The sequence below is a fragment of the Scardinius erythrophthalmus genome (genome assembly GCF_964197995.2).
Source record: "Scardinius erythrophthalmus genome assembly, chromosome: 18".
NCBI lineage: Eukaryota > Metazoa > Chordata > Actinopteri > Cypriniformes > Leuciscidae > Scardinius > Scardinius erythrophthalmus.
The window spans coordinates 7355493-7382336 of NC_138238.1; the positions used below are offsets into that span (position 1 = coordinate 7355493).

The window sequence follows — 26844 nt, forward strand, 5'->3', positions numbered from 1 at the left end:
TATCTATCTATCTATCTATCTATCTATCTATCTATCTATCTATCTATCTATCTATCTAATATTTCTCATCTATCTGTCTGTCCGTCGTCCATCCGTCCGTCCGTCCGTCCGTCCGTCTGTCCGTCTGTCTGTCTTTGTCAGAATATATGGTTTTGAATTCCCGATTTCACCACTAGTGTACTTTTAGACCCAGATCCAGTACCACATTTCCCCAGTACTCACAAGTGCTAAGAAGGCTGGTCCACTTCCAGGCCTCACAACCTGGCCGTAAAGGTGCTTTACAGGTTTATTCACAGATTAGCTTCGGCCCTCTGACATGTATGATTAACCCAAAGGAGTGCTGCTTGATGTGGAAGTTGTTTTTCCCGCAGGCCAGAGAAGATCAATAATCTTTGAAGCATGCTTGTGTGTTTGTTGGGTGTGTGGGCGAACAGGCTTCACAGGAGAAATCAGACCTGAAAGGTAGTCTGATGTTGGCTTGTTCTGCCATCTGACCTCCACTCTGGTGAAGTGCTACCGATCCTACAGTAAATCCCTACATATGGATGTGCATGTGTTTGCTTTTGCATACATTTGCGGATGTGTGTGTGTGCATGCATACTATCCCGGGGCATGTGTAGGTGTGTGTTTTGCTGTATGCAGGCTCTCTGTATTTCTCCTCTGGATCATAAGTGCAAGACTCAGACCAGCTCTCAATGTGTCCCAAATGATTCCTTTGACTGATGTATAAATTGATGTACACACTTCTGATATACACTCTTCTTTACATTCTCTTTTAAAGTCTGTTTAGCCTCTCTCTAGTTTTTGCTCTTGCTTTCTGCTCATGAAATATGGTTAGGATCTTGTTTATCATTGACAAAAAAAATCCTATATATATTTTTATGTTATATTTTTACAACATTCTTAAAACAAGATACATTTTTAAAAAAAGGCTTAAGTATATATTTATTTATTTTAGTAAAAATAAATAAATATACCCCCCCCCCCCACACACACACACACACACACACACACACACATATTTTGCCAAAGGGGTAGAGATTTTTTTTAATTATTATTTCCTATGCAGTTTTGTTTCTGAAGTAAATTAATCTTTATATCTATTTAAGATGTTTGCATATTTTTCTGGAGATCCATCCATTCATTCATTCATTGCTTCATTTCTTACCGTAGTTTTGCTTTTGTTTTGATTCAGCCATCTGTAATTCTAAGATCAATATTCCCAGTCAAAATGCTCTTTTACTGTCAATTGAACTGAATGTATGTTGTGAGTCAACCTGTTTTTGGGTAGATTGGGTAGTTCTTTTATGTTTGTAATGCAATTTAATAATAACAATAGTGCATTTGCATTTATGTATTCTTCATTTAGCAGATTCTGTTGCCCACAGAAAAATACAATAATTTTGGACAAATGAAAACACAAAAGATTAATCACAATAAGCCAGCAATGCCACAATACAAACATTTGATTAAATGTCAATTTACAATCCAATTCTTATTTGAATGGGAGGACTGATGTGAATAGAGTGTTGAAGAAAAATAAAGAAACAAAAGACTGATTGATGGACAGAGGCAAGCTCACAGATGGCCAAACAGACGCACAGAGGAAAAGTGAGATAGATAGATAGATAGATAGATAGATAGATAGATAGATAGATAGATAGATAGATAGATAGATAGATAGATAGATAGATAGATAGATAGATAGATAGATAGATAGATAGATAGATAGATAGATAGATAGATAGATAGATAGATAGATAGATAGATAGATAGATAGATAGATAGATAGATGTTTAAAGTACCACAAGGGTCGAAATCAGACAGAGACAGCTGGAAATGTAGACAATAAAAGCATGTTTTTGGAAATCAAAAAGGTAATATCTCATGGATGAGTTCTATTCATTCGCTAAAGGTCATGTCTATTCAATTCAAGTCAATTAAATATCGATACCCATCATTTTTCAGCTCCGCAAACACATGCACAAACAACAGAAGTAGCTTAGACATAGAGACATGTTAGTTTAGCCACTAATCGCTGTTTCATAGAGTGATGGAGACATTATTGAAAGGTCGTTGTGACCGTTCAACCGTTCAGAATTACTGTCGGGCTGTTTCCGCACGCGTTCAGTGCATTCAGGAGCGAGCGCCCGTCTGTCTCACTGCGTGTCTTATTGGAGCTCACCGCGCGGTGGCACCGTGCGTCAGCCCCCTCCGCGCGCACCGCACTCTCCGATCCGCTGCTCATACGATGCTGAAGATCTTCAGCATCGGGCCGGTTCCTGGGCGGCATTCAGCGATGACAGTTTGATCTCCCACGAAAACCGTTTTGCACCCTCGTACACAGCGGAGCTTTACGCACAGCATGGTTCGTTTAGACCAAACAGCACCGTGGCGCTCTGAAACGGGACTTGGAAAGTTACTTACGCCGAATGAAGCTTATTCTTCATCTGGGCGGACTCAGTGAACGGGAGGTTCTTCATTGCAAAAGACTCGTCTTGGGGATAGCAACAGCAACGCGCCAGAAAAATAACAAAATAACTTTTGGTTATTGGAACGAGAATAACACAGCATTATTGATTATGAGCGAATTATCACCCGTCTGATCACATTGTGGGGGCCGTTATCAACAGTTCGTGAACTAGAGGCGTTTGCGCTCTGGATTGGAATTATACTAATTGATCAAACATTTAAGTAAACGCATTAGAGTAGAGACAGTGGATGCAAAGCGGGGGAAAAGTATATGTGATCACTGAAAAATCAATATCTCTGTGCATTGGAGTCGTAGACTGTGCGTGCGTAATTGCGCAAAGTTTTAATCTAAACAAACTCGCACCTACAACGGAGTTTAACGATATTCAAGTTTGAGACATAAATGTGAAGGATTAGTCTTTTACTGAGTTGCACACGACCTCGCTTCTTTGAGCAAAGACTCGTCAGAGACACTCTCGAAAATTACGCGCACAACTGTGGCTGGACTGTGGAGGAGCAACATGTACCCGACGTGCCGGACAAACGCGTTCAGTATCTCTCCATCTGCTCCTCTGGCAATGTGTGGGAATTCGGGAAAAGCGAGAAAGAGACCCTGTTGGATTGTAATATTGCTGTCGGTGCTCCTACATCTGGCGTCAGCACAAGGTAAAGAGTGTTTCTTTAAGTTGGTGTTTAAAGGCTGGAAATAACTGTCTCCAGAGTGAGTCTGAGGGACTGTAACATTTAACCTCCGAGTTTTATAGTCGGGTAATTACAGTTTGAAAGCAATATGTCTTTAATGATGAATTAATACATGCAGATGAATTGAGCATGTGCAGCATCATTTAACCTTCAATTAAATGAGAACTTGCTATTCAATTATTAATGCACAAAATAGGTGCATCTTGCACCATCTTTCCTTATGTGAGATATGTGCCTTGCAGTTCTGCTTGCTCTCTTTCTCTTCTCTTTTATATCTCTCTGTCTCATGGAGACACTGTACAGCAGTGCTTGTCAATCCTGGAGTACCTACCCCAGCACTGCACATTTTGGATGTCTCCCTTATCTGACACACCCATTTCAGGGCTTGGAAGCCTATAATGATCTTAAGATATAAATCAGGTGAGTTAAATCAGGAAGACCTCCAAAATGTGCAGTAGACTACTGGAGTCCTCCAGGACCAGAACACACATGCTGTACATCCCTTTGCAATCTCTAATCTGCATTTAGAAGTGTATTAAAGTCCATACCACATGCAGCAACGGTGTATTATGGCCACGAAATTAACCAAAGCCAATCAATAATTATTAATTATTAGTTAATCATTCATTTTGATTAACCATCAAAATGAATGAGCTCCTTGCCTGTTTTATGACTGCACATAATGAGAAAGCTCTGTTACAGAGAGCTCACTTAGAAAAGTGTTTTAATAAGGTGCATGTTTATAAGTACATTATCAGAGTGCTGACAGATTCTAATGTGAGATGTTATGATAGGAAGATTCATTATTTGTAATGGACACTTGCAAAAAGTGCATGTAGGCATATAACTAAACTTTTACGTATACATATCTAGAGACATAAAAGATACATAGGTGAATGAATGAGAAGCACAGAGCCCATTTCAATAAAAAAATACTTTCTTCATTGCAATATCAACAACTTAATTTTTTTCCCTAATTTTGAGGGTGCATGCCCAACATGGTTTTATGCCACTGAAAAGACAGAAAGTAGTCCACTGAGTTTCTCTGCATGCAGAGTACAAGGCATTTTAACTGGCCACATGTGGTAATTTGCCTCTGTTCTCAGTTGATAGCCTCAAGCGGGGAAAATTGTTTTCGTCTAAATCTTGCAGACAGCAGGCGAGTAACAGAAGCTCGCATGAGCAGTCGATTCCGTTCTTTCCGCCTGGAAAAGGATGGAAGCAATATACTCAAATCCCTTGTATGGTGAAAAAAATAAAATAATACATTGGCTGGGTGGGCGATGTTGGCTCAAATGAAAATATCTACACAGGTTCACAACATTTCTTATATTTTCTAATATTTTTCCCAATATATTGTCCCCACTGTAATTCAATGCAGCTGAAATGTATAACTAAAAAGTTTCTCTCAGCTTGCCGGTTTTCTCTAAGCGTAGCTGGGCTGCTTAGGTAGTTGTTATGCAAGCACAGGTGGGAGTGTTGGGAATGCCTGATAGCTGCAAACACTAAGCCCTGGATCGGGAAATAGGCTGTTCTGTAATGCTGCCTAGGGAGTAAACCGTGGCAAACTAGGACGTGCCATATATCCATCATTCATGAGTGTATGCTGTCCAACCTGACATTTACAGTAGAGTGATAACTTGCACACTGGGAGGATTAGGGTACCGGTTTGTGTATTTGTGCGTGGAAGGAAAACGGAGCAAGAAGAGTTGAGAGAGGGAATGTGTGTGTTATACTAACCTTCTTCTCAGCTTCCAATGCTTGTGTTCTATAATGATCTGTGGCATCGGTTGATCCGTTCAAGTTAATTGTCTCTAACCTCACAGGTTCTCCAGGAACGTCTGAGACTCTCACCTAAACATCATTAAAACAGATTCCCACCACAGCGCTTATGAAGCTCTCTGAATCTTGCAGAGGTTTTAATGAAAAAATCCATTGAGAAACTCCCACTCGGCAGAGAGAAGAAGCCCCCCCATCTGAGATAAATTGGGAATATATTACCTAAACAGAACCGTGAGGTCTTTATTTTGACTTCCTCTGTACAGACTGCATACTGTAAATAAGTGTTTAACAGCCTTAAGGAGATAGCTCAACTTAGAGTTTAAATTCAGTTGACACTATTTACTCACCCTTATGTCATTCCAAACCTGTATGTTCTGATTTTCTCCATACAATGCAATGCAAAAACAATATTTTTTTTTTCTTTCAATCTTTTTTTTTTTCTATTTAGCAACAGTTCATAGTGGTTATGGGCTGTTATGCTCCAAAAACCACTATAATAGCACCATAAGCGCAGTTCATGCAAACTGTGTACTTATATTCCAAAAGTGCATCTGAAATCGCTACTACATTTGATGAATAACAACTTTGTGATGTTAAAAAGTGTGTATGAATGTGTGTAGTATGAATCAAATCCAAACGTACTACATGCGTCATGTTGGCATCATCTTATGGCCTATGACGTCAGTTGCGTCACTTCACATTTCATCAGAAGTATAGGTCATCCATGTACTTTGAACATCCATGTATTTGAACATACGGTAACACTATTTTAGTGTCCTCGTTACACGTGTTGCATGTAGTTACTATAGCAATAAATATAAAGTATGCATAATTACATGCAACTAACCCTAAAACAAACCCTAATCCTAACTGCATGTAGTTAATTATTATTACTCAGTACTTAAATGTATAATTACACTGTAACACAGACACCTTCACCTAAAGTGTTACCAAACATAATACTCATTTCACATACCCTTTTTTGCCTTCTATAGCAGGGATGCATGTCTAATCATAAAATATAGACTGAACTTCCACTTAAATTCACTGATAATCATTACCGTGGCTCACAAATCAAATGATATTGCATAACTAGATATAATGAGCCACAGCAAAGATGAAGTTCATCAGTAACCACTGCAGTTATTTAGGAGAAAAAGTCAGATTAAAAGTGCAGTCACATTTACCATTGCACTGCAGTCATTTCAATAGGAATCCATGTGATAGCCTGATGTGTGAGGATGAAAATGTTCACCACACAGATTTCACTCATGTTCAAATTCATGCAAATTCATGCTGACCAACTGAAAGCTGCTTGGTTTGAAAGTGACTTCTGTGTGAGCAGTGTTTCATACATCTCAACGCTATTGACGATGGACAATGGACCTTTTCATGTGAAATTTCATACCTTAACAGCTTTTATCGCTTGTCATCCCATGCCTGGTTATGACATGGTGTTGGACTAAATGCAAACAAGACGTAATCGAGACATATATTATGTCTTGTTATGTTTTGAGTGGACTCAGATATGATACCAAATCTGTCATTCAGTTACAGTAGCAAACATGGAGCTGTAGACCTGCAGAGCCTTGCCAAGAGACCATAATACACTCCAGCACATCGAACACATTGGTCAGGACCCCTCTGTGTCACTTTTTAAAGCACAGGGAACCCCTTTAGCGGCATTTTGAGGAGAATGAATTTTGAGGCATGCATGTGCGCAAATGATTTGACTTCAGAAGATTAGCTTTGTTAGTATGCTGTTAAACCGTGTGTTTCTCACTTGAGGTTTCATAAGGAATTTATTGAGTATGGCAGGGTCGAGATGGTAACTCTCCTGGACTCTTTGCGGAGCATATTCTTATATTCATATTCATATTCTTATTCATCATCGCCGCCACAACAGTGAACTAGAAAACTTTTCCGCTGAATGTCATTCGTTGCTTGACTGCGGTGTTTGACATTGATTAGGAGTGGCCTTGCCGAAGGCCTTGCTCTTGATGCGCTGTCTGATTCTCCGGCTGCTTTAATGCCCAAAACGGCGCATGTGAAGCACTTTTCCTGTCAGTTATACTGCGTGTATATCTAATATTTGGCTTCTCTTCCTTTGAACTTTTCCCAACCTAGACAAAGTTAGACAAAAAACAAAAGCTCAGCTTAGGATATTTCAAGTTTGGAGGTATATTGTGGGTTTTCTGTAAATCAGGACTGACTAATGTGTTCATGGGGTCTGACCTCGGCAGATCCCTGAGATGTCAGCGATGGCCTGTTAAGTTGCTTACTCTCGACACTTTGGAAACCAGTTCGCATGAACAGACATATCGAGCCCTCATTGCTTTTTCATATATACGAATCACCCAAAAACTAAGAGACAGAGGGTAGGAAATATTGATTAAGTGTCTTTTCCTTTACTCATTCTTCCTGAATCGTGTCCGCCATGTTAAACAGGGCAGGTGTGAAACTCCCTGTCGGGTCAGCTTGGGTCTGGACGGGGGCCGCTGCTTTCTTCGGACATACTGTTGCTGTGGGCAGTGCCTCGGGCCTTTTCATTGCCTGAATACCAATTGGATGTAGGGGCTTGATGTTACCCCCTGATGACTGCTCTAGTGGTCCGCATGAGTGGCTCAACTTCAAATCAAAAGTGAACTTATCACTCAGCCCATGACCAAACATATTTCAGATACATAAAAATACTTTCTCATAATTCAGACACCACAGTGATAAATCTAGTCTGAGTACAGCAGGGTTGGAAGTGGAATTTACTGAATTACATTTCAGGGAAATTCAACAGGTCATGGCTTTCTAGGAAATATTCCTGTACCCTGGTAAATACATTTGTTGAATAAAACATATTTTTATGTACACTACTGTTCAAGAGTTTGGAAAAGTATTGTTATTTTTTTCTAGTAAGACATTAAAGACATTTAAAATGCAACAAGATATTTCTATTTAAAAAAATATTTGAATATTAAGCAGTACAACTGTTTTCATGTTTCATGTTGATCAAGTTGATGTCAGTAAATTATGTCCTAAAATATGCATAGACATTCCCAATTGAATAAATGATAAAGCCTGCTTTATGCTTGGCACAACTTTCATCTGATCACTTTCCACTTTCCTTTTACTTGTTGACATCAACAATTGGGATGTTACGAAATAAAATAATTTTTGATGGGTGACCTCTTGCAATAAATCATAGCACAAAAGGTTATTGAATCAGATGGAAAATTATGTCATGTGAAAAAGCTGTTTTTGTGATGTAATTTCCTGTTTGCTTTAATAATGCCCTATAATTTTAACAGAGCAGTTAACCTTCCTGGCCATTGTCTGAAATGTCCAGCTTTCTGTGTTTTCACTGTTATACGGTATACAAGGATAGTGCACGAAGGTACCTCACGAAACTGATTTTTGGACAGACTTTTAAGGTAGCGTAACAGTTTAATGATCTACATCAAAATAGAGCGAGCTTTGGTGAGAACTAAACAAATATTGAATTACTACAGTAGTAATGTTTTCCTAGAAAATTACATCAGAAGAGGAAAACATTGTTCAACTAACTGACCAGCAACCGCAAAGTTCAGACGCCATCTTTATTTTTTTAGCTCAACTGTCACAGAATGGAACGCAAATGATTGTGGGATATCAAAGGCAGCGAAGGATACATCTATGCTGCCTTCAAAAATTGATCAGATGAAGGTATCTCAGGAGACAGGAAGTGAAGCTACCATTGGATTTGGAAGTGCCGTGATGCCTTCCTACCTTGGAATGTGTCCTCCGAAGGCAGCATTTATCAGTTTTCGGATGCAGCCCATATGTACAGTATGAAGATGCATATGTAAAATAACGCAATCATCAACATTAAACAGCATCTAAATCAAAAACTGCCTACGTTTACTGAATGAAATGTCCACCGATGGTGAGCTAGGACTGTGCAATCTTTGGGGGTGTCGATGAACTCGATCTACTCCATCTATGTTTTGAACTTCGTTCTGAATCCGATCCAGACGTAGTCTTTCACAAAAACGCAATTTTCTCAGCTTTTTGCTCATTGTTGCTTTTTTTATGAAACTTATCCACATTCAAGTGTTGATAAAAAAGGAATGCAAGAAGCTAGAATAAAACATTTTTGCTTTTGTCTGGGTCTGTTCTGTCTTTTGATATATTGCATATTCAAACAAAATTTTATGGTGGCCATGAAACTTCTGTGAAAATGATCAAAAATGCTGCCACTGGTTGGCAACTTTTTTCCAAAACGCTGGAGGGAAAAGAGTAAAGGTTCAAACACAGTGTGTGAGGTGCATGTTTTACATTTGAAATATCAAAATATCTTAGGTGAAACTCAAATATACGTATTTCAATGTACCTTATGTGCATTTAAAAGCATGCAGAAGGAAAAGCAGGTCTGTCCATAATTGTTCCTCAGCGACAGCATCTGGAAAATGTAGAGAGCAGAATCTAGTCACAAAGGGAATGGCTTGTTCTGTCAGACAGGTACCTCGTAGATTCCTGTAGAGCCTAATGACTCACTGTGTCTCAACTCACCTGGGGAGGTGTAATGGAGTCCGCAGAGAAGAGGGGGATATGCATAGAGCCGAGTAAAATATTACATCCATTTTGGAGCGCTAGCACAGAAATCAGCAAATATTAAATATTTGGAGAAAAAAAAAATACTTTTGGAAGAAAGTGAAAGCTGGAAATAAAGAGCGAGACAGAGAGAGAGAAAAAGGGCTTGTGATATTCCACAGTTTTCATTAGTGCTAATCAGATAATAATGTTGGTTAAATCAAGAGCAGTGTAATTTCTCTACCTACATTCATTATTCCACTGTGTTCTGCTCGTTTCAGCCAGTCTGTTCGTTTTGTGATTAGACGCTCTAATCCCCCACCCGCAACGTAAAAAGAAGCCGTGTTTAAAACGCTCGGACAAATCCATTTGTGATTAGAGCTCCTCGGACTCAAGCGTGGCCAACAAACGCAACCAAATGCGCTCACACACTCCGAATACCAAGTTCAAGGATTGTGCCAGCGAGGCATTTAGCTATGGTGCGTGTTTTAAATGCTCTCTCTGAGCCCACTGAAGCAGGCTTTATGCTTCTAGTCAGTTGAGTCATGGCCCCAGAAGCTTTGACTGCACAAAGATATGTCTTTGGTGCCAGACTTCTGTGTTGCACGGTAGGCACGTGCATTGGTACCATGGTTGCATCTAAAACACGCCGGTTACAAACTCGTAAGACAGTGTCTGGTTGCGTAGCAGTTGTCATTTGATGTCACCAAGTTGCCAAAGGCTGTGACATGAACATGCAAAAATGCTAAGCGTCAAACAAATTCTGTATAATTAGGGAAACTGTGGGATTCGGATTGTTTAGTGCGTTGGAATAGACTGAAAAAGATGCGTCAGTGGTTTAAAAAAAAAAGGAGATAAATCGCTAATGATGCTGATAATATCTTACTCTTGAGAAAGTTTGAGGAAGATGAAAAGAGCTGAGGAGGGGGCACTCAGGGGTGCCGGTGTAATTGATGCAATGCCGCTATTCGCAGTTGTTTCTCACGTTTCATCTGAAATGTGCTTATTGTCACTCCAGGGGCAATGTTTTTTTTTTTTTTTCACTCAATGTATTCCAACCTTTTTAATCTACACTTTTGCTGCACTTGCTCTTTGAAGTTGCATTACATAAGCGGACTGCTAGAGGATGCTTACAATAATGAAATAAAAGTATCTTCACAGTTTCTTTCTTGCTATACCTTCTGCTTAGCTAAGATTGCATGTCTTGGAAGGGCACACCATGGGCATGGTTGTGTTTTATATATATATATATATATATATATATATATATATATATATATATATATATATACACACACACACATATGGAATTAAATTACTATACAATATATAGTTATGAAATACAATAAGTTGTATATTTAAATACTTAAATATATGTAAAATAAGCAAACAGCTATTTAAATTATTTCACCTATATTTAAAACTTCTTGTTGGCTCACATAACTGCCAATATAAAATATTGTATTTCCTGTTAATTAATTATATATCTACTGAAATATGATATATAGTTATGAAAAAACAATTTGTATATGTATGCATTAAATAATATTGAGGAACTGTATGTAAAGGTTAAAAAAAAACACACGCCAATACATTTGTATAAATTAATTTATGTAATAATTGTCCACTGAAGGCAAGTTTGATTAGAAACCAAGTGCAGTTTATTTGCAAATCAAATTGGATTGATTGATTAGTTGGTTGGTTGATTGATTGATTGATTTAAACCTGACATGCATAAAGAAATCAATCTACCTTAAGCAGTCTGCTTTCATTCTTTCCGGAGGCTTCCATAAATATTTTGTTTATACATTGTTACATTACATTACATTTCAGCTAAGTTTTGTGGTGCATAAATTGTATTTTAGTGCCTATTTATGCCATAACTATGCTAAATCTTTAACTTTCACAGATGGTGCAACAGGCCCCTGGTCTACACCATTGCCTCTATGGAATTTCAGTACACAAGCTAAGACAGATGGTTCATGGTTTGAGCCTCTATGGTGTCTGCACTGTGACCATTCATAATTTCAGCTGTTCTCAGGTTGAGTAAACTGGCCCCCAGCTGACCTGGTTTATGGCTCAATCTTTCCAATCACTCTTTGATAAAGTTCCATTTGCTTCTGAAACCGTCTCTAATGAGAAGCGTTTTGTGATCTCCTCTGTGTAGGAATATTAGTGGGCGCGCGTTTACCGACTCTGTTGTGGGAACATTAAGCTTTGAAATGTTGAGTCAACGCTGGGCTCTTTTCCATATACAGTGTGTGGTTGCCTGCAGTGGTTTCTTTGAAGTTACAGGTTTCTTCCTCTCACTGATGTCGGGCTTGGTCTGAATCAAGGCAGAAATGGATGAGAGGGAGAAAGGGGCTTTATAGGGAATAGCATTTCAGCATGTGGGATGCTATCGCCACACCCAACCGTTTCAGCATGGAAAGCTTTTTCCCGCCTCCATTCTTCCCACATGTATCTCCAGGAATCGTTTAAGCAGAACCACACCTGGATTGAAGCATCTTTTGCAATACCTCTTTGGCCAACACTGCTCCAAGATTAGCTAATAGAGATTCAGATAGAACCGAGGTGAGTTTACAGCATGATGCCATAGGAAAACCTTTTTCATTTACACTAGTACTTTAGAAAGCCATCTATGTACTGATCATTTAAAGTACCCAGAAACAAACAGTTGTTCTAGATAACTTTTTTATGCTTTTAATCTAATAAGAACAGTGTTGTGCATCATTCAGAATTGAATTGAGGATTTGAATTTGAAATTTAAATGTAAGCAATTAGGTTTACAATGAATGTAAATTAAAGAAATTCATCTAATTGTAATTTTATCTCTAGACAAGAAAAGTTTGTCAAGATAAACTTAAGTTTATAAAAAAAAAACTTTAACTTGTATTGGCTGGCTGGCTGGATGGATGGATGGATGGATGGACGGACGGATGGACGGAGTGAGGGATGGATGGATGGATGAATGAAGGGAGGGAGGGATGGTAGGAGGGATGGATGGATGAATGAATCAAAAACATGAGTATTTCTAATAAATCATACATTAATACAAGCAAATTTGAAATTATAACCCAAGCGGAATCAGAATAACAATTTAATCGAATCAAGAACATCAAGGTTCTAAACAAATTGGTTGATCTGAAGAAATTGTATTTACTAATCTAATAATCTAAAAAGATAAGAACAAAATGGACATCAAGCCATGTCATCTAAATGGTGTGCACCATTCATTAATTAAAATTAGAATGCAAGCAATTAGCATTAACATGAATATAAATAATAATAATAAAAAAAAAAACATACCTATATTTTATTGAACAGCAAAGCTTGTCAAGGCAAATTTTGAATGTTGACTTGTCTTGAAAGTTTATAAAACCCTTTAAGTAGGCAGACAGACAAATATATCTAAATGGAGGGATGGATGGATGGATGGATGGATGGATGGATGGATGGATGGATGGATGGATAGATAGATTTCATAATGTAGTTAAAATTGACATAAAAAATCTCAAACAATAAACTAAATTGTGTACTGATAGCCAGCCTTACTGGTGACCAGCATGGACTTTTCAGCAATGTATACAGTGAAAAATGGTTCTTAGTAAGTCAGCTAGTTCAGCAAAGAATCGTTGAAGAACTTTTATTTTTAAAGCGCTGCTCTTTGACCTGCATCTGAGAGAAATTGCACCCGATGGAATTGCAATCCGTACACTTCCACTTGTAGCTGAACTCATTCAGACACTTCTCCTCGTATGATCCCCCCACGTACAAGCCTCTGCGGGAATGTTGCCCATTATCTGCGACATGGCGGAGCCCGTAACTCTTTAATGCAGTATTTAATGCAGAAAATCAGATGAACATACCTCCACGTTCGCTCGGAGAATGCTGCACTCAAGTACTCGTTCAGTGGGTAATAGTCAGCAGATTCCCAGGCCTTTTAAAGGACAATTATGCAAAGCGTGTGCAAGGCGCTTTTGGGGTGGTTTACCAAAGTCAGACAGAGTGCATGGTGGTATGGTAATGAGCGTGCAGTGTGACACGTTGTTCACGATGCCTTTGAGTCTCACACTTTCAAGCAGCAAGCCGTGCACTTTGAATAGAAATGCAATCTTGGCCAGTGCATAAGGTGCCACCTCTGAACCCTGTAATTGGTGCTCCATCACGGTGCTTGCGTGAACGTGTGTGTGAATGCGTCTTTATAAGATAGAAAATCCAGTAATCTCCAAATTCTTGTGAATAATTGGACCTGTAGCTAGCATGGGATGATGCCACATACTGTATTCCCTCAAGCGTTAATGATCTCGATTCAAGACACGTGGCACACAGCTTTAACACAGAGGGGGTGCAAAGCATTCAAACCACAAAATGCCATGAACCGTTAGAAGTGTGTTTGTCTATTTAATGTATTTAAATCCATTTTGTTCCTTTTTAAATAAAATTTTGGCTTTTGCTAATTTTCTTTTCTTTCTTTTATTTTTCTAAACTTTCTGCTATTTTGTTAATAAATACAATGAGAGGAGAGACTGGAAACATTGGGAGAGTATATATATATATATATATATATATATATATATATATACATTATATATATCGCTTATATTGTTTATGTAAATTAAATCTTGTCTCTTTTTCCGCTGCTACTTTGTCACACTTACATCTCTGTATTATTGTGTATCATTTTTGGCAATTTTATAACTTTGAAGATGAATCGTTTTTGTCATTGTCATTTGAAAGTCACTTCAGGTAAGAGCTTCTGCTTAATATAAATGTGACAAAGTACATTTCCAAGATGTGATGACAGACTTCACAAGCTTGGGTTTATGTGTGCTTTTTCGTCACACTGCTCTAAGATTAGTCTATGTGATAAGGGTGACATGGCACACAACCAGAGGCATGTGGTTGTGCGTGTGCATATGCATATCAATGAGCATATGGTGCCTGCCACTCTCTCCATGAAGATGCCACCTCTCACCAGCACAGAGGGACTTCATCAATCAATGCCATGGAGCAGAAGCCACTCGCCAGGGGAAGCCCGGGACCCCCAATCAATTCCTGCGGGTACACGCCTTAGTTTCCCAAACTCTCCACCTCTTTTCTCGGCCCCTTTGAGGGCTTATTTAACCATCCGCCTTTGGAAATAATAAAACACTTTTCCTTCTGGATTAATCAACTGTAACCATATGTTCCCCATGAAATTACAGTGCAGTTTGGATCACTGAAAACAGCTGTTGCCATTTTGAAAGAAATGTGGGAGTGTAATTGCCATAACTTTGATTTGTTGGGTGCTTCACTTTGATGAGTGAACACATTGTGTTTTTTCGCATACAAGCAGAGTGGGGGCGACGAAAATGCCATTGTGTCCATAAAGAAACTTGCATTTTCATAACTTTAGAGTGTGTTAAGATGACCAACAGTGTGTCATTGCGATTATTATCTTCAACAAGGTGATTATCTCTCAAAGTCTACAGTTGATCCGATGATTATTTGCAAAACTCGGTTGTCACCGAAATCTTTCTCTCTAATCCCCAGGTAATTGAGGTGGTGTTTCTGAATATCTCTCCTGTCCTATTCACTAGAAATCAGGAGATTGGTAGCATTAACAAGGTTTCCTTGCAAATGTCCCTTGCTGCCATTCACTGTGTGTTATATTCAGTGAAACATTTGCTAAATATTTCAAATAAATGGTGTTCTTTTGAACTTTCTATTCATCAAAGAATCCTGAAAAAAAAATGAATCATGTTTTCCACATATTCCAAATATTAAGCAACACAACTGTTTTCAACATAGAAAATGAGAGGAAATATTTGTTGAGAACCAAATCAGCATATTATTGATGTCTTAATGATCATGTGACACTAGAGACTGGAGAAATGATGCTGAAAATTCAGCTTCGCCATTACATAAAATGCAGCATTTTTAAACATAAGAGACTTAAACAAAAGTTGCTATGGATGGATGGATAGATGGCATGACCAATGTAATCTGATTCACAAGCAAATGACTCTTACATGCCAGTTCTTTGTAGTGAATAAAACTATAACTAACCTAAAAATAACTAACCTCACTCTAAGAACTAAAACTTAAATGACTGCAATAGAAAGATGACAGGTTGGCAGTTGTACCAGAATGAATATAGCTGTTCCGTGTGACATGTACAACGATGGTCGTTCATTCTCATTGGGTTTCCACTAAGAAGCGTAGTGGCGTTGTGGTCCTCCATCCATCTTGATTTGTCAATAGCTACAATTTTAATTACACTTGAGTGCTGTCAGCCTGCCATGCTGGATTGGGGGAGAAAGATCGATCTGTTCTTTCTAATTGATTAATTGCCTCACTGATGAGCAATCTCTCCTTCCTTTTTACAGTCCTTATCATGTCCGTCCACTAAAGCAAAGGCCAAATACTGAGGGGACCTCTCTGTATTCTGAGTCGAGGCTTGTTTTACAGTGTTTTGTGCAGCGATGCGAGCAGTTTTGTAGGAAATGAACGCTGGGACCGAACGACAGTACATCACTCTGGTCATTACGTGGCAGTTATGGTGGGGGCAGATAGCGGGGACCGCAGACCAAAAAACGGTTTTATACCTAACGGTATCTTTAATTTGTGTGGCTGTTTTTCAGTCTCTAACGGCCTTTTCGCCGCCATTTCGGAAATGGAGGTGAGGATATATGTTTGTTATTAAACAGGCGAGAGCAGTAGGGCTGGATGCTGAGGTGCTTCACTTCACCTTTCTGAAGTCCTCAGCTCTATAAAGCATAAAAACACGGGGTAATGGAAGCACTAGCTCCACTGCTGTCTGTTCCTTTAGCGATTGTGTCTGGAATAAATCGTGCATTCCTGCTGTGAGTATTAAATGGCCTTAAAATTCTTGTAAAATCCACCCTTAGGACAATGTCGTGTCGCCAAACTTTTGACTAAACATTAGATTCTGGCCAAGAACCACCCAGTTAGACCATCTGACTCATAATGAGGTTGTTGTTGTTGTTTTTTTGTTACTTTTTTTCCCCAAATTAAATATAAAAAAATCACCCCACATAGGGCTAGCTGTTTAGGGAATTAATGGATGAAAACTATCCAAAATATCCTCAAAAATTACAAAAAGAAAAATTTACTCAAGAAGCAACACTGCCTAAAATATTAAGACTTGTCTTTCATTACATTTTAACTTGTTTATACCTGAAACAAGAAAAAATTCCAGTGCAGCAAGACAAAATACAATCTGTGAAAATAAGTTGTAATACATTTTTAATTGAGTAAATAAAAAAATAAAAAAATACTTTAAGGATTTGTAGATATTTTAACTGGAAAATTAGTAAAATGCAGTTACATATTTTATTTTAAAAATGTAAAAAAAAAAAAATGTTTTTAGCTGCCAGTCAGGGATTGGTCTATATGAAATAGATTAAACTACAATAATAGATTGGTATAAAATAAAACATGATAGATGGATGGATGGGTGGATGGGTGGGTGGTCCTTGAAGAGACCTTTAAGTTTTATATTTTCATTTTAAAACAAGTGCAAAGTGCCAGCAAAGAGATGCCAGGTTGCACTAGAACAATGTTATTGTCAACAGTGTTCTGCTATTGAAATCGAGTTATTTTAGTGTTACCTTTCAGAAGCTCTCTGATAGCCTCTGTAATAGACTGAACCCCACCAGCTGTGCACAGGCTCAGGCATGGTAGTCATTTTGCATGCGGCACGAGGGCTGCCTGTCTTGGTCCCCGCAGTGGCACAAAGTGGGTGGGCCTTTTAATAGACATTCTAGTGGTTACGAGAGAGAAAGACAGTAAGAGAAGTTAGACCTAGATGCTGTACATCTGGATGTAATGACCTTGGCTAATCAGTCTTTCGTGTTAGGAACCTTCTGCAGCCCTGTAATCAAAGACAAAAAAAGGCAAAAGCTGACCGAAAGGGGAATTGGAGGGTTTCCTATTGAACAAACACAATAATGGCATAGTAGCAATTTCTGAGCAAGGTGACAACCTTTCTTAAGGAACTCTAGAGGAACAAAAGGAGTTTGTGAACAGCCGTTGATTGGAGTATTTGTGTGTGGATGCGTTTGTGACGGCATATACAGCATGCAACTCCTCTTGAAGGATGGAAATAGCCTCTTGCCTGGTTGTGCGTTTTTTCAGGTGGACGACTGAACACAAAGACAAGCATAAAGAGAGTGTACGCTGCCTGCAAAATGCTTGTCTGTGCAATCTGCCACGGCACACAATGACAAAATCTCTCTTTCTCTCTCTTGCCCTCTCTCTCATGTGCGCTTTCTCTTTGTGTCCTATAATCAAGCTGAAAAGCCAAATGGCATTCTGTTCTGGTGCAAATTAAAAAAAAGAAAATTGCCATTTGCGTGGCCTTGGGTTGTGGTTAGAGTAATAAAGCTGAAAAACATCTCAAAGTGATGCATTTTCGTGTTAGCGTAAATTGAAATAAACATTTTAACTGGTGTCATTTAGATGAGAATTGTTTTGTTTTCTCTTGATTTGAGCACTTAAGTGTGAAAATAATTATATCAAAAGATGCTAATATTTGAATTGATGCGGTCTGCAAGAATCTCTGACAGTCTTTGTTTGTCCTGTGAAGTTTTTCGTCCCCTCAGCGTGTTTCTCAGAACCATATCATTGCGCAGCATGGCGTTGACCTTTTGACACATCACCTGCACTTAGATACTTAAAATAGCAGGTGCTGAAAGACCAAATGCTACAGTGGATGAGGACAAAAAAAAAAAAAAAATCTGAAAAGGTGGATATAGTGGATATTCTTGCAATTGCAAGTTTACATTGCACAATTCTGACTTTTTGCAAAGATATAAACTCGCAATTGCATGTCATAAAGTCAGAATTGCAAGATATAAACTATAAAAAAGTCAGTCATTTTTTCCTCAGAATTGGACTTTATGAATTGCAATTGCGAGTTTATATCTCACAATTCTGAGAAAAAAAAAAAAAAAGTCAGACTTGCGAGTTAATATCTCGCAATTGTGAGAATAAAATTGGAATTGTGAGATAAAAAGTCACGATTATCTTTTAAATTGTTTTATTCTGTGGCGGAAACAAGCTTCCATAGTCTATACAACACCGTTTTCAACTAAAAACTTTTTATTTATTTTATTAATATTTTGCCTTTTTTGTCTTTTACAAGTTTTACCACATTACTGTACTGTACCTGTGCTACCTCTAATAGAGATCCTTGAGCCATTTCCATGCCAGCTGTCCATCAAATCCAACAGAAGAAGTGACATAGGAGAGTGTTAGCAATCTTTGAACTAACTTTTAACCAGTATTTTGCAAAACATAGGTCAATAAGCTATATTAAATGTTTAACGAGAGTGAAATTGGCCATACCAGACCACTGCACTCCATACAAGAAATATGAATTACCCTCTATGTACTCGTCTCTGATCTGAAATGCATGCTGACATCACTAATGAAAATAGCCGTAACCCCTGTCAGAATTCTTAAAGCATGTTCTGTTCCAGCATGCCGGTCGCTAATGGTTAACAGAGTTTGCCTCATCACTGTGTTGGAGCGTGCCGTGGGTGCATGATGTGGTTGGCGGGCAGCCCTGCACGTCTGCTGCCGGCTCCCCATATTGATAAAGATGGGACGGCCTCCCCCCCGGCCCTTTTCCTTTGGGAGCACAGCTCTGTTTGATGCCACTCCTGCTTTTTAGTGATCGCTTCTCTATCTTTCTCATCTTTGACATTCCCTCTCTCTCTCTCTCGTGCTCATTCGCCTAGATCTGAGCAGAGCACTAGTGTTGAGAAGGACAGCTTGCTCCTAAAGTTGCTTTTGATGCTGCTCTGTGTGGTTATCCTCTGTCTTTATCTGATGTTAAAACCCCTGAAAGTACTGGAAGTGGACTGCCGTGATCTGAATTCATTGGAATACTCTTGGAATTCTATGGGGTTTCAGAAACGGTAGTTGATGCAGCAGGCAAACATCCGTTATACTGTAGATGAATAGATAAGATGTGTCACCCCCTTAATCTAGTAAACTCTGCATAATTTTTTTATGTGAACATTTCTTTAGATAGAACCCATCATATAATCATACTTGTGATTGAGAGATACACATAAAAGTAAAAGTGGTAACCTTTTTAACCTTTTGCACTATTTGTGTACTGTGTTATAAATATGTGTGAGTTGCCAGTGTTTAAATCAATGTAAATTATTTAGCTAAAAATCATAAATTCTGAAATGAAAAATAACTATTGTAATATATATATATATATATATATACAAAAACCTTTCTGTTTTTAGTTGAAAACTGTGTAGTGTAAATGGCCCCTTAAAACGATTTTTATTGTATTTTTTTTTTTTTTTTTTTTTTTTTTTGCCTGTACACAGTTCATTTTAGTTTTAGGTCCCATTAGGTTTTATTTTAAATGAAAATAATATTGATCTATTTTGTAAATATTCTTCTTTATGATTTTATTCAGGTTTTGTTTTCTATTTTTTGATCATATTTTTGTTTGAAATGTAAATTGTTCATGTATTCCTGTTACTCATTGAGATGACACAGCTTACACTTAATGAGTGGCAACTTAAATCCGTCAAGCCAAATGCCGCCTCAGGCTGAAATCCTAGAATCACCCTGATCATCTGTATGATTACATGTTATTTTCTGAATTTCTCTTGGTGTTGAAATCAGTTTTAGCATGGCTTTTGACTGGTGTGTGGGTTTGTACAGGTTTCAGTTCATTCTGCAAGCATTAGGGCATGCCTGTCTGCATTTGTGAGTCAGATACAACCTTCCCCTGGGATTAATTTCCCTACTGTATGTGTATCTCTCCAATTCCATGCACATAGCAATGTAACCTCATAAAAAAAAAAATAGTTCCACCGAGTGTAAACTAAACTTCAGCTCCACCAGTATTCCTATCTGTTAATGAGACCTCCGTCAACATCGTATCCTATACCTGCCTCAGCCGACGGCGTTTATGAGCTGCTGCAGAAGGAAACCATGCCTTATTGTGGTCCTGAAGCCCAGCCATTAATCTGGCCCCTTTATCTGGCCCTCCAAGTGCATGGCCATCATAATTTATTCCATTCAGAGTCTTGGTCAGCACACTCCGCTCCCCATATCTCTGCTTGTTATTTCTGTATATGGACCCTAGCCACTGATGTGCTTTATTTTTCACCTCAGCCCACACAGAGACAAGGCCTGTCTTTTGCATATGTAGGAGAGCGTTTCCCTGAATGGGGACCATATATAGTCAATTGTGGCCAAAGGAGTGCGGCCTTTGTGCCGTCAGAGTTCTGGATACAAAGACATGCTGTGCCATAATTAAACCACAAGGGTCATTGCGTTGCAGAGTCAAGGCTGGAGCACATCACGTCGCGCATTGTCTGACTGTAGCTTCATACGGTGTGAAAGAAGAGGTTTCGTTCAGTAGTCCAGTCTTGTGTAGACACGGTTATTCAGTTGTACACTGCAATTCCACTTGTCAGATTTAAATATTTTCAAACCGTGAGGTGTCTAAGGGTGAATATTAAAGGTCCCATGACATGCTACTTTTTGTAGGCTTTAATATAGTCCTTAGTGGTCCTTAGTACTGTATCTGAAATCTCTTTCCAAAAATCCAGCCTCGGTGCAGAATTATAGCCACTACAAGCCAGTCCCAGAATGAGCGTCCTTCAGACGTCCGTTTCGGTGTCTGTAGCTTTAAATACTAATAAAGAGGAGAAAGGCGGCGCAAGGTGGAGGGTGGGTGTGGCCTTCACCATCTTGCGCAATGGTACCATGCATGTTTGTTTACGTTGGATATATTGCAATGGCACGAAGACGCGCAGTCGTTCAAGCATTTCAGTTTGACCCAGAATCTGATCCAGATGGAGAAGCAACGGAGGAGAAGTTGCAACTCAGCGGCTCCAGCAGGACGTTTCCGAATGGTTAGTTTAAAATATTATGTCTGGATATGGTACTTTATTTGGATGGTTTACAGTTATTATCATGTAGCTAACGAACCTACTGTTGCCTTTTCATGAGAGATCTGTAACGTTTGTAATTTATCTTATTACAATTACATCAAGCTCTGCGATGTTGAAATGCGGATATCGCACGCGCCATATAACCAACAGGAAAACGGTTATCCAAATAACAAAGAAATGTACAACACTCGCGTTACAGTGTGTGTAACTTGATGCTGTCTACCTTTACATTAGCGCAAGTAACTGCATAGCTGCATAGCTAATGTGACAGCCACATTCTACGTGTAACAAGCTAGGTAACCATAAACAGTAAAGCAACACACAATATATAATTTGTTGACTTACTTGTCCGACGTTCAGCAAGCCCAGCTCTGTATTGACCATTCGATGTTCATTTGTACATCCAATTATTGAGCAATTGTTATGCTTCGCTCGCTCAAAAGCCATGATATCTCTCGTGGACAAACTAAAATCGCGCGCGCGCATTCTACTTCCTAGCTCATTTTATCATGGGCGAGAAATATTCTCTGGGCGGGCAAAGCAGAGAAAGGGGAGGTAACATTTCTCCTTATAACATCATAAGGAGGAGATTCAAGATCAGCTCGGTCGAGCTTCCATTTTCTCAAACGCAGAGAAAAATAGCAAAAGCTCGATTTACACAGATTAAAATTTCTAGAAACTTTGGGACCATATACAGGCTAGGGGAACTCATATTAATGTTAAAAAACCTCAGAAAGTGGAAATTTCATGTCATGGGACCTTTAAGATGTCTAACTATTTAATATGAAGCCTTGGAAGGCTCAATGTGTACATTCACTAGACTTTTATAATGCAGGTGTCGCAACCTATGGCACATGAGGAATAATCACTGGCACGTGACAATATAAGAGGTGTATGTATTTAAATTTAAAATTGTATATGTGTGTGTGTGTGTGTGTGTGGTATGTATACTACGTATATGTGTACGTATATTTTATAGTACTTATTTCTATATGTCGTTTCTGACAAATTAGCAGAATAATTTGCTACAGAAATGTTTTATTTGTTTATGTTTTATTTAATGCAAGATGGAATCTCAGAGTATATTGTATATATATATATCATTTTTGCTACAACAATCTCAGAAAAAAAAATCATGTTTACATTTGGAAGGCAGAACAACTGAATATCAAAGTTTTAGTGTCAGCAGAGACACACTTCTCTCATACTGGCCACTGGTAGGCCATCTTTATTGTTAAGCCATTCTTTTGTGTTTGATATTTATCTTGCTGTAGCGTGCTAGTGACCATATACTGTAGTCTGTTGTGTGCTTGTGTCAAGCTGTCTCAAAGTTATCAAAAGTATTCAGCCTATGCTTTTGCATTAAACATGCCAGGAGAGTTCTAGCGCTCAAATCTACCCGCAGGTCCATCGTGTGTGTGTGTGAGAGAGAGAGAGAGAGAGAGAGAGAGAGAGAGAGAGAGAGAGAGAGAGAGAGAGAGAGAGAGAGAGAGAGAGAGAGAGAGAGAGAGAGAGAGAGAGAGAGAGAGAGAGAGAGAGAGAGAGAGAGAGAGAGAGAGAGAGAGAGAGAGAGAGAGAGAGAGAGGGAGGATGTGCAAGAACACTGAGTGTATTCATCCATGAGAGAAAGAAAGAGGATGGGAGAGAGTGATTGAGAGTTTCAAAGATTGAGGGAGACAAGGCAAAAATGGCAGTCATGGAGTTCATATTTAGAAGAAATACATACAGGATGGTGCCTGGCTGTCATCTTAAATGACTAATAATGGTTAGATCACCCAGATAAGTCGGCTAATAGAGCTGTACCACTGTGTTGGCCTAATGCCGGCAAGCCTGCTCCTCCCGGCTGGAGTCAATTGATCACTGTGGGGGGAAGAAGGAGCTCTTGAAGCAGGCTAACCTGCCGTGAAGGAGTCCTGAAGGGCAGAGACCCCTCTATTCTGGAGAAAGAAGCGGTGTAGGTAGAAGATTTAGCTTCAAAGTTCATAATGTGGCCTGCAGTGAAACAGTCCAGTGGAGAGTGTGCCACCTAAATGTGGAAGGACAGTGTTCTGCTGTGAAAGCTGTTGTACCTGGTGTGGTGGGTGACCCTTTTACACATAATAATCCTGAGATTTCATAAACGTGACCATATGTATCTTTGAACATACCAACTTCTAGTTAGAATGTTCTCTGGTATGTCCATAGAAACAAAGTTGTTGCTATACAGTGATTGTGTTGCGGAACTAATTAGTTGTGAGATAATTCTTCTTTATTTAGGTGAAATAGAAATCTTATCTGACACGCAACCAGTGAGAATCTAATGTAGTGTGAAATACACCTATTAAAATGTACACCAACTATATGAATTTATAAGCAGAGTTTACAGTAATATTTATAGTATCTTTGACATTTATAAATATGTATTCTCTTCCATTCAAAATACACTGCATTAAAATTATATAATGTGAGATTTATAATGTCGATGACTCAAATGACCGGATTATCTCAGTAGTCCGTCTGGCTTTACAAGAGGTTCAATGATGCCAGACTAAACAGTCCCTCAGAAAGCACAAGTGTCATGTTCTTTTTCAGTTGTTCATTATATTTCCTCAGACAGAGAAACAACACTTTTGATTAGTTGTGCACTGATGCACTCAGCTGGCTGTTTTATTCTCTATAGTGTCTTGTGTGTGCTTTTTGTGCTCCCATCTGCGAAAGTTCAAGTAGCAAGAATTATTCTCCATCTCTTCAATCTCTCGTTTGCTTTCATTTTGTTATTTAGCTGTCTGTCTTCGCCTTCATTTCGGTTCAGTGCTTATGATGTTAGCTGTTGAATTGGCCGTGCAGACAGAGGGCTGTTTTCTGTAATGGGGATGGCAGCTGCCCAAAGACGGCCATTGAACTGCCAGGACAGTCTGTGACATACTTTTGTTTTCATGCTCGGCCAAGCTTTTGTTAGTAGCAATGCTAATTGACTTCAGAGATATTACGCTGCATTTAAACAGCATAGCAATGATAGAAATGACTACTGTGGTGAACTGGCTAATGCTCATATTTCAATGCAGCTACAGACAGCTAACAAAAGTGGCTGCATTATAGCTATGTAGCGAGATGATATATTTGTAATGACTTGATGAGGTTGTATATTTATTTAAAAGATCTAAGTCAAGCTTATCTGACACCAAAACAATGATAGGGTGATGCTGAAATGCACATTTAACACACACACACACACACACACATATATATATATATATATATATATATATATATATATATATATATATATATATATATATATATATATATATATATATATATATATATATATATATATAAACTTTTTATTTAAACATTTTAAAGGTAAAGTTTCCCCAAAAATGAAAATTTTGTCATTAATTACTCAGCCTCATGTCGTTCCAAAACCATACGATTTTTTTTTTATAATATCTGAGCAATTTCTGTCCCTCCATTGACAGCAATGCAATACCACTTTGACGCTTCCAAAAGTTCATAAAAAATATGAATAATCCATTTTGAATTGAGCCCTGTTTAACACTATCAATTCTACAGATTTTCCTCAAAAATCAGTGCAGAAAAAAAGTCTGCGGATTTAATCTGGGCAATGACCCAAATTAACCTTTGAATTCTAATGATCCCCAATGATCCAATTCTTTAAATTACTTTAGATCAGTAGTTCCTGACCTTTTGTCCTTGAAGCCCTCCTTACATTAGAACACTGGATATTTGTTCATCTGGTACAGCACTGCACTTATAAACACTACTTTAAAGACCAATTCACACTGCACCGACAGATGCAGACCAATGCCGACAGTCACCAGATTACAGCACGTCACTTCTCAGACATTCTAATTTCGATTCAGCATGTTCAGTCGACGAAAACAAGCTCTGACAGAAGTCAGCAGACTCCGACAGGGGTAACACACTGATCCGACAAAACCAGCCAAAGTGTCTGTTGCCGTCTGTCGTGGGATGTGAATTGGCTTTAACAGGCATTATACGGAGGTAAGATGAAATGAAAATACCATCAAAAAAACTTTTCTGAAGACAGATCCTCTATCTATCTATCTATCTATCTATCTATCTATCTATCTATCTATCTATCTATCTATCTATCTATCTATCTATCTATCTATCTATCTGTCTGTCTGTCTGTCTGTCTGTCTGTCTGTCTGTCTGTCTACCCATCCATCCATCCATCCATCCATCCATCCATCCATCCATCCATCCATCCATCCATCCATCCATCCATCCATCCATCCATCCATCCATCCATCCATCCATCCATCCATCCATCCATCCATCCATCCATCCATCCATCCATCCATCCATCCATCCATCCATCCAGTTGTATCTGACTCTTGTTGATTCTGTGGCCATATCTTGCCATACGTGAGAGACTGTCCATGTCCTGTTTTCTTGGCAATGTTTTTTCTAGGATAGGTAGCCTGGTCTTTCCCCTACCATCCCCATTACATGGCTTGGGACTCACACCTACGGATAATTTGGCATGTCCAATCCTGCTAGCCTGCATGTCTTCTGACTGTGGTGGAAACCGGAGCACCTGGAGGAAAAAGTCTGAAAAGCTGAAAAGTCTGATCTGGGTCTAGTAATGACTAAAATGAACCGTGTCATCCAAATAAATCCCTTCCCATTTTGATTTATTTAGAGTGTCCGTGAATATTGCCTCAATTCACCTGGTTGCATCCACACTATAATGTTACAAAAACATTTGTGATATTTAATGTTTTGTCAGACTTGATAGAAAAGAAATCACTTGTTTCTGAAAAACGGCACTTTTTTAAGCAAATCAGTAGTAAGTGAGACCATGCATGAATCCTCACACTCACAAACACACACTTTCTCAAAGCACGGGTCTCAGTGGGTTGGCTTCATGTTTATGAGAGCCCCAGTGGGGGTGAGAACTTCCATGCTGTCATTGCGGCTTGAAAATGTCCCTCTATTATTGGGCGGCTTCAACAGCAAGCGTCTGCCATATAGCTAATGAGTGTTCACCTCGGTTTTTTCACTATACAACCATGTGCTTAAAACAATAAGTTCATATGCAGTTTAAGACATCAAAGTAGGGGCTAAGTTGCTATTTATATTAAGGATGATAATAACTGAATGGAAAATGATTGTGCAAGAGCTCGAATATAGTGAGAAAACAGAAAATATGGTATTATTTTTGGTGATATACTCCTCAGTGTTTTTATTCTGGCGAGTGTGTGAGTGTGTTATTTATCGTTCTGGAGTCTAGGTGTGTGTTCCTGAGCACTCACACTCTCCTGCTGTTCTCTGGGGGATTGAACTTGTCGGTGGTTCCAGCACCTGCTGCTGTAACAGTAGATGCAGCTTTACGGAGAGATGAGGAAAAAAATCT

General features: G+C 38.7%; 1 protein-coding gene across 1 annotated transcript in view; it reads left to right on the forward strand.

The window, feature by feature from the left end:
• The first annotated feature begins 2234 nt into the window (after positions 1-2234).
• Positions 2235-26844, forward strand: part of sdk2b (sidekick cell adhesion molecule 2b) — a 309891-nt gene continuing 285281 nt past the window's right edge. The window contains exon 1 of the mRNA XM_081392177.1: positions 2235-3138. Within this exon, the coding sequence (XP_081248303.1) occupies positions 2994-3138 (145 nt within the window). The 5' untranslated portion in view covers positions 2235-2993. The remainder of the gene's footprint in view (positions 3139-26844) is intronic.